Here is a 9,574-nt window from a genome sequence, read left to right as displayed (position 1 = left end):
AGTGAAGCATGTTATAAAATTTGCAAAGAAAACTGGAATTCACTGAAAATCATCTCTCCCATTGCATACCTTGGTAACTAAACACCAATAGAGATCTTAGAGATGTTCAGTGTTTCTGCTTTTTTTATTAAAATGCAAGTGTCTCTTGGGATGGCATGCCGGTATCAACTAAAATTGTAACAGTATTTGTTAACTAGGAACTCATGCTAATGAGCCAAAGAAAATGTTCTGGGGAATGTGAGTACTTGAGTGGGCTATGATAGGAAGAGAAGTGCTAGGGAGAAAATGTAGGGCATTGAGAAACAAATCACCTATTTCATCATTTCTTGGAGAACCCTGCAATATCATACTACACTAGGAATTTCTGGCATTTAATGTATGGGATGCTGTATTGGGCTCAATCTGCAAAGAATGGTTTATAAAATGCAGTGCTTGTTCCATTTTTTACCTTGCTTCTTGGAATGAAAACCATTCTGAAGGTCATCTTTTCCTCCTTGTAAGATTATTTTTTATTTGACAAAAATCAGTTAATTTGGAGGAGAGCAAAGCTGTATGTCAATGAATTGGTTGCAAGCTCATCAGGCAATCAGACGTGAGATCAACACAGCTGTTGGAACAGTAACAGCCAGGAAGATTCTAGTCACAGGCCAGTCGGGAGCACAGGAGCAAAGAGATTCTTGTCACATGCGGTGACACCAGCAAAGATTTATTAATATATTCCTCCAAAAGATATTTAAAATCAGTGCCATGCTTTCAAAGCTTATAAAACAGCTTAATAGTAACATGGGTAGGGTTTTGGCTGTTCTTAAACCTCTTCCTTCATAAGCAAATACTACTTTAAAAAAACTGGGCATATAAAAATCTAGTTTTGTTATTCTCTGAAGCAACATATACTATATTGCATATTAAGATTTTGTGTATAATATATTTATTTGCATACAGAAATATGTATTTCTATTATACATTTAATTACTTTATTTATAGAATATGTATATTAAGCATACAGCATATTCCAGAAAGATACATTAAATATGCACACAGTTCATGCTGCAGCGTGCACCCTTTTAAAAGAAGCATATTTAAGAGGCATGGTATTATATATACATGCTGAAAATACACTTTGCACAATTCATCCAGCTTTGGGTGCTTCCCTAATCTACTGGCAACACCAGTGCTGTGGTTGTTGAAAGGGATATCATCAAACTGGGGAAAGGCAACTACCAGTGAACTAAGTAGGAGAAAATAAAAGTAGATTGCATTTCTAAGTATGTGTTGCCATCATTTTGAATTCACGTCTTCCCCAATGTCAGATCTCCAGGATCAAAAAAGCAGTGAATGGACAAAGAGCAGAAGTATTTGGGACCCCCCCAGCTTCCACATTCAGATGGGAAAGCTTATCCCATGTGACTTATTATATTGGCAACTTGGTCCTAACACTTGGGAGTTGGTATTAAATTAATGCAAACTGGTAAAGGGAAATCATTTCTTTAAAGAAATGAATTGGCTTTTTGACATTCTTAATCTCCTCTTCTTATAAGACCACTCTGGAATATTTACATTATTGCTATGAGGAGAGAAGAAATTCTTGACAAATATTCACCTTTCCAGTGAAAATAAAGGAGATGAATCATATTGTTTCTGAAAAGAGGCTCTTAATGTTTTTGAAAGGAAAAATGGCAGCTCCAATAGAAACTGACCACATCAACTGCAATCATTTTCATGGCCAATTACCAGCAACCTCAATTGACTGTGTGACAATCATAATGGGACATGATGATGTTGGAAACAATGTGCTATGTGCATGATCTGGTGATTCTAGATATCTCGATGTCTCTTGTGTTCCCAATCTGTGAATTACAAATACACCAGACTCATGGATGACAGTGTGTCTGATACACAACTGGTGAGCACTACCTTTTTCAAATAGGTGAGCAATTTACACTGATATTCTAATAGTGATACAGGATTATTTTCCCATTTATACAAAGCAAGCTCTAGAATTCCTTAAAGTAGACCAGGGTTTCTTGACTTTGGCACTTTGACACTTTGAGCCAAATAATGCTTAGCTGTGTGTGTGTGTGAGGGGGAGGATATCCTGTACACTGTAAGCTGTTTAGCAACCTCCCCAGGTTCTATCTATCAGCTGCCAGTAGCTCTCCCCCAAGTTGTGACCACCAAAAGTGTCTAGACATTGTTCAATGTCCCCCGGGGAACAAAACTGTTCCTGTATGACAGCCACGGGAATGGACAAATCCAGCAATAGTTAGTGCAAGCCTTTGAATACAATCTCTGCGTCTTTCTAATCATCTACCATGTTCAGTATTCTTCCCATTTCTCTGATTCCAGTTGACAAGGCTTCCATGATGTGTCAGTCTATATTCACTTCCTTGCTGTAATGCGTGATGGTTTCTCTTTCAGCAAGGTTGTGGTGGCTGTGGCGAAGATCAAGAACAGAAGGAAGGAAGGGAGGATGTAATGGCAATGAAGAGCAAGAGGCAGTTTGATTCACGGTGAGCTGAATTGTTAGAGTGGACGAGAAAAGACCCGAATCGAGAATCCTGAATTCTTGAATCCAAAGAGTTCATCCCAACTAGAGCTGAATCTACATCATAATAGCACAACAAGTTACTAAGTGAAATATTCATCCAGTCACTTGTTTCATTTACAGCAAACCAAACAGCTCATTGGCTTGATGTCCCTTCCATTCCACTGATTCACTGATTTGAAAAAATAAAAGCAAATATGGATTTAAAATTGTAAACATTTACATTGAAGTAACTGTAGAGTAAAAGAATCTCAATGAACTGATACTGTGTATTTATATATAGGAGATTTGTAGGGGGGATGACCTGACCGAAGTTATTCAAACAGGAAGTTATTTTTATAAAGGGTAAGTTACATATAACTATTGTTCACAATTCGCTTCTTACTAACTATTCTTTTTTGTTGTTGTTTGCCTTGTGCTTTTTTTTTTTTTTGACTCTCAAAATTGTTGAGGTGCCATCAATGAGGCAAGTCACACAAAACAACTCTAAAGTGCTAAGGTTTAATACTGAAAAAGTAATCATGCTACTCACATTGGTATTACTGGTCAAGATATCATAAGGCCCATAAATCTAAAATGCAAAATAGGATATTTGAAGTGGGTTTTATAAACTTGATTTCTATTGGTTGGGCCATTGTTAGAAAATCTGATTTTAAGACTATAGCACATACAGTAAGAAAAAAAGCTGAGGGATAGAAATAGCTAGACGTGAATCATTACAATCATATATTTCTTAGGGGTACCAAATAAGAAGTCTCTACACTCTACATGGACAAGATTCTATATAAAGCCGCCATTTGGGTAATAGTTCCTGATCTGACTTTTTATGGTCTAGAATTAAAGAAATAATGAGAAGTGACATAGGCACAGCTACCTACATTCTTCTTCAGATTTTGATGATCTTACTTGGCCTCTGTTAGTTATCCCCTACATTTCTGCCACAAAGATTACTATACTTCTATGGACAGAATTTTGAAGATAAAAAGTTTTAGGAAGAATTAACAATTTGAGGAAGATGGAATATGTGGTTTCAGGAAATGTTTTTAAAGACTTTTTCCTCCTCCGTGGGACAGAGGATGGCTATAAACAACCTCACTGGACTATACACTGAATATCACTCATTAGCAGGTATTAAAGAGAAGGCCTTATTCTCTTGGGACTGACCCCAGAAGTCATTGGTGCCATGAGAGTATGTTAATCCTATTTTGGATTAAAGCAGCTTCATCCTGCTGACAAAGGCCAGAAGTTCATGTTTTACAAGTTAGCATTTCATACATGGGTCAGGCAAATTCAGGTTGAAACAGAATGCCCTCTCAGCCTTCTCTCTTCCTTTTGCAAAATTCATCTGGCCTCAGTAAACTTTCTCTGCCTTCAAATGACTATTTAATTTGACAAAACCTCAATTTAAAAAATGACTTTGGTTTCTCAAGCATGTGTATGTATTGGTAGGCTATCCGATTAACATAAGAAGCTCGTTTAAGAGAAAGCCAGATTGGTGAAAACATTTCACTTAAAGGTTCATAAGCAAATTAAATGTTTATAGGCTTTTATATTCCCAAAGAATGCGAAGGGCACAGTGGGCAGGGGTGAAAGCCCATTTTCATGGCCGTGTCTGGTTGTATTTAGTGAAAGTCCTGCAGATTTTGCCCTTACCCAATGTAGAACAGGGAAATATAAAAACCAATGCCATAATGAGAAAAATAATGATGTGATCTAGCTATGGTTTTTACTTGTTTGCTTTCTTTTGATTGTGGGAAAAGGAAAAGGTATGGGGAAAAGAGCATTTATTATGTCGCAATTCTCCAAATAAAACTGTAACAAAAGAATAATATGTGCTTAACACTCTGGAGACCATTTCTACATCCTGTTTTGATCCTCTTTCTTCACTTCTCCATTGTGTGATGTCTATTTCCTTATGTTTAAGTCTCCATGTTAGCTTGTCACTGTGGCATTTCATCCTCGTATGGACACGCAGGAACAAAAAAGAGGTGGGGAAAAAAAAGGAGTGAGGTTATTCTTCTTGTGCAGGATAAAATTGTAGATTCAGAAGCCCTTCTTCAAGAGAGTACGGGAAAGCGTAGATTGTCCCTTAAATCTACAACTCCAAGCATGTCTCTTTCATGGTCTCATTGCTCCGAAACTGACAGGGTTTATAAGGTGCGGGTTTCTCAAACTGGAGCATAGGCACGATAAAAGTGTCACTGTTAGGCTCCTTAATTGCACATTCCATAATAAGACTATAAAGTGCAATGGCAGAGATTTTTAAAACTGGGAGCTCTTTTATCCCTTTTTTTCCCCCAAGCTCCCCTGACCACTTTCCTTCTCTACAAAGATGTTTTACCTTGTAGCGCCTATGTTCTTATAATGACACATGAGAAGATGTTTAAAGGTCTTCTTGAAGGTGGCGTTACAAAGTGCATAGCAGGCGGGATTGATGGTGCTGTTGATGTAACAAAGCCAATAACCAATTGTCCACACTGTGTTGGGGATGCAGGGTGCACAGAAGGTGTTAATGAGCACCATGACATTGTATGGGGCCCAAGTGATGATGAAAGCCAACAGAATAGCCAAGATTGTCCTGGTCACTTTCTTTTCCCGGGATGGAGGAGGCTTCTTTTTGGCGGGCTGCTTAGTCATCTTCACAATCTTGCGAGCTACAATGTTCTGTTTTTCATCTCCGTTCTGACCTGCAGAACCAACTAGTTCCACGGTGGTATTGGTTGGGGTACACGAGTCACCTTTTTGGGTCTTGGTGACAATTTTGATGCATGTTTGCTTAGAGTTCTCATCTTTGGAATGGCCCAGGGAAGTGGAGACGGTGTTCTCATCCTGGGTTACTTCATCATCTCTCATATTAGAGGCTACGGCACTGACTGAGGTGGAATCGTTGGAGCTCTCTTTCTCCTCTCCCTGGACACAGTTTTCGGTCACAGCATCTCTGGGGGCTTTGCCATTCTGGATTTTGTTGTGCTCCAGGCCATCATCACTGCCAGGCATATTGTTGTTGTTTGGCTTCACTATCCTCCCTTGTACCAGACTTGGAGAAACTGGGTCTTGGTTAGCCACAGGCTCCTTCTTCTCCTTCTTTATCCTGCTCTTGCTGGCTCGAGATATGTGCCAGTATAACACAGTCATGATGATCACAGGCAAATAGAAAGCTGCGATGGCAGTACCAAAGGTGACAGCAGCATTGGAGAAAAACTGAATATAGCATTCCCCATCCTCCACAGTCCTCACCCCTACAATGAACTGCCAGAAAAGAATGGCTGGGGCCCAGAGGATAAAGGAGAGGACCCAGGCAGCTGCAATCATCATACCTGCCATTTTCGTGGTCCGCTTGACTGGGTAGGTGAGCGGTTTTGTGACACAGAAGTACCTGTCAAAGCTGATAATGAGCAGATTCATCACTGAAGCATTGCTGACCACATAGTCCAGGGCTAGCCAAAGATCACATACCACAGGTCCCAAAGGCCAATAGCCAATCACAGTGTAGAGGGTGTACAAGTTCATGGAGAAAACACCAATGATGAGGTCAGCACAGGCCAAGCTGAACAAAAAGTAATTGTTGACGGTCTGGAGGTGACGGTTGACTTTAATGGAGACCATGACCAGGATGTTCCCAATAATGGTCACCAAACTGAGGGATCCAGCCACGAGGACTATAAACACCACTTCAAATGTCTTATAAGGACTGGTCAGGGCCAGGCCATTGCTAGAAGAGTTTGTTGAGTTATTCATTTTTTGTCCTCTAATCAGTAGCCAAGTAGCCAAATACACATTTAAACCTGCAGGGAAATAGAATAAAATTAACAAATATAAACAGTGCATTAAGATATATCAGATTTCTTGCTTCTGAACCACAATTTTTTCTCCCAAATCTTCATTCCTTCCCTCCTATGTTTATTGTGTCTCTCTGCCCCAATTTCCCATATAAAAGGCAAAGATATTAACTGGAGGATTCAAATGATCCTTGCAGGCTGGCAATGTATTTGAAGTCTGATAACATTTTGAATGTGTCCGTATCTAGATACGAGTATCTATCTATCAATTTAACTGAGTATACTATCTAAAAATTTTTTTAAGATTTTATTTATCTATTTATTTATTTATTTAGAGAGCATGAGGGTGGGGAAGGGCAGAGGAAGAGGAGAGAGAGAATCTCAGGCAGACTTTGCTGAGTGTGGAGCCTGACGTGGGGCTCGATCTGATGACCCTGAGATCATGACCTGAGCCTAATCAAGAATCGAGTGCTTAACTGACTGAGTCATGCAGGCACCCCTGACTACACTATTGGCGAATTAAACTGAATGAACTAAAGTTACATGTAAGACAAAGCATCAAGAGGCTTCTGGTATGTACATAAAAACTAACAAGCCGATGGGAGGAAGAAAGTAAAAAAAATCTTATAATATTGAGTATGTGACTTTTATAGTCAATAGTACCTTTCCACCTGGTAGTTTAAGTCTTTTTCGTAATGATACTGATATGGATATCAAGGATAACAAGGATAAGACAGTAATAATTCATTAGCCAGTATCCTTCCCCCAGTGACTATTATTTTTCTCTGATCATTGTTTTACACTTATAATTAGTATCACATACCTAACATTTCCAAAACTCTATGCCCTGCAGAGGAAGTTATTTATTCAATGCTTATTGACAATGATTATGTGAGTTTTTTGAATGTTTTATTTTTCAAGTCACTACCAAATTTATTATTCTACTGTTCTTCCTGCCAAATCTTTGGTACAGTCAGGCTAGGATTTATATTTGTTTGTCAGAAGAGGGAACTGAAGCCCAGAAAGAGTCAGTAGTTTTATGTAAGGACACATATCGAGTCAATCACAGAGATAAGACTATGAACAAACCTCGGTTTGTTCGAGAATTTACTCATTCACTTTATCCTCACATACCTACTGAGCAACTTCTCTGTATTAGGCATTTGTTATAGGCTGGTATTCAGTGATGATTAAGACAAAGTTCCCATCGGGGAGAGGCGTGTGCTCTAGTGGCAGCCAGGGGTCACTGAAGTAGCAATTATTAAACCTGAGTGTCCTTTCTGCTGTTGTGTTTCAATAAACACATAATTATCATTTTTCAGCAATATCACCAAAGTCTGGTGACAGACTACATCTAGGAAGTTCTAGTTATGCCAATGTGCACAGAGGTCTCTTCAGGGATGGTTAAATAACTTATGAAATACTCTGATAATGGAACAGTATGCAGCCATTAAAACAAAGTGGCAGATACATGTGTTCTGGCATTGGTGGGCAAAGTTAGAGTTAGAAGATGGGATGATGAAAGCAAGACTCAGAACATTATAGAATAGAGTTCTATTTAAGCAGAAAGGTGATTACGTCTATGATATGAATCTGTAGATCTTGAGGAAACACTGAAGACTTTACTTAGAAAATGCTGTTAATGATGTTAACATCATTTAATGATGTTAATAAAGTGTGACTTACCATTTTGCCTTCCAAAATTATACATGAGGTGTCAGATATTGTACCGAGAAAAAGGGACTTACAAAGTGTCATTTGCTTTTGGCATCAGATGGTTCAGAATACTGCCCAATGCTTCCATTATGAATATATCCCCTCATAATTAACCCAAATGCAGATTTCCAGGCTCACTCCAGAACTCCTGATTCAGAACTGTAAGCCATGTTAGGAAACACTTTCAAAGCCTCTCCTGTTGGTCCCTTATGTATCATCCCACCCTTGAATACCACCACCTATCTCTCTGGGCTTGGTCCTCATCCATCACATCAACATTCCCAGTGTCTCATGTGTATTATATTTAGGAGTAAACACTTTCTTCCATAGTCCATTCCTCACTGGGTTTTATGAAGAGTTTGCTTTTGCTAAAGCATAACACAATAAGCAAACACTGGAGAACTTGAAACGTATCCCCCAGCAGATATGGGAGGACTACCCCAGTCAGAGCCTTTAGGTTTCCACTTTTATAGATTCCCCTGCTCGTTCCTTGACCCATGGAACAGTGATTGATATACCTAACTAGGATTTCTCTTCTTCACTGGAAAAGCAGTGAATTTTGGCTTCTGAGTCTTCCTAGTTCTACCATCCAGCTCACTGCCTCAAATGCAATTGGTGCTCAAAAATGTTTATTGAATCAAAACAGGATTGACAATTAGTATTATTAATTCAATCTCTGCTTACCCAGTGGAATTGTTTCATTAACATTTCTCTTTTTTTAATATTTTATTTATTCATGAGAGACAGAGAGAGAGGCAGAGACACAGGCAGAGGGAGAAGCAGGCTCCATGCAGGGAGTTTGACGTGGATCTCCATCCCGGGTCTCCAGGATCATGCCCTGGGGTGAAGGCGGTGCTAAACCGCTGAGCCACCCGGGCTGCCCAACATTTCTCTTTAACAGCACTTTTTAATTTTTTTTTGGTCATGATTCATACAACTGTTTATTCACAAAATTTATTTGAACAAAGTGATTTCACTAATCCAATCATTATTCCAGTGATTCCTTATTAGCTAAGGTAACTGGAAGACAGGATCCCGACTCGCTTATAAACTTGCTTTTGTCTGCTCATTAAATTCATTGGCATTTTTTGAATTGAGTTGTATTCACATTACATTTGTGAAATTACATTTCACAAATTGTTCATTTTAATACATTTTGATTGAAAAACACCAAACATTTACTTTCTGAATGTTCTGTTTGACACTTTATTCTTCACATTCATTTTAATAAAATGTAGGACTATATTTATTTTCACTTTAAAAAGACTTTTGGTGACTTCCTCTGGAGAATAATGTATAAATATGACATTTTGTCAAAAATAGGTCTCTTATTTTGTGGATTAAGAAATGGTAAGAGTAAGTGATTTGTCCACAGTCATCTGGCTTTTGCCATTGCTTATGCTAAGAATAATATCTGTGATTATTCTAAAACATCAGAATAGTATAGAGATGTATGATTCTATTTATTTGCTAGTTTTATTGCCTCCCTCCCTCCTCTGCCTTTCTTGTTTAGAATGAACATACATTACATTTC

The 9,574-nt window shown here is 38.5% G+C and overlaps 1 protein-coding gene across 3 annotated transcripts in view; it reads right to left on the bottom strand.

Annotated features, from left to right (window-relative positions):
• Positions 1 to 690: 690 nt before the first annotated feature.
• The window catches only part of CHRM2 (cholinergic receptor muscarinic 2), a 145,971-nt gene continuing 137,087 nt past the window's right edge, over positions 691 to 9,574 (bottom strand). For all 3 annotated transcript variants that reach the window (XM_025464123.3, XM_025464124.3, XM_035699514.2), the window contains one exon: positions 691 to 6,330. In XM_025464123.3, the coding sequence (XP_025319908.1) occupies positions 4,883 to 6,283 (1,401 nt within the window). In that variant the 5' untranslated portion in view covers positions 6,284 to 6,330 and the 3' untranslated portion in view covers positions 691 to 4,882. The remainder of the gene's footprint in view (positions 6,331 to 9,574) is intronic.

The sequence above is a fragment of the Canis lupus genome, chromosome 16 (genome assembly GCF_003254725.2).
Source record: "Canis lupus dingo isolate Sandy chromosome 16, ASM325472v2, whole genome shotgun sequence".
NCBI classification, from domain to species: domain Eukaryota; kingdom Metazoa; phylum Chordata; class Mammalia; order Carnivora; family Canidae; genus Canis; species Canis lupus.
This window is presented reverse-complemented; position numbering and strand designations above follow the sequence as displayed.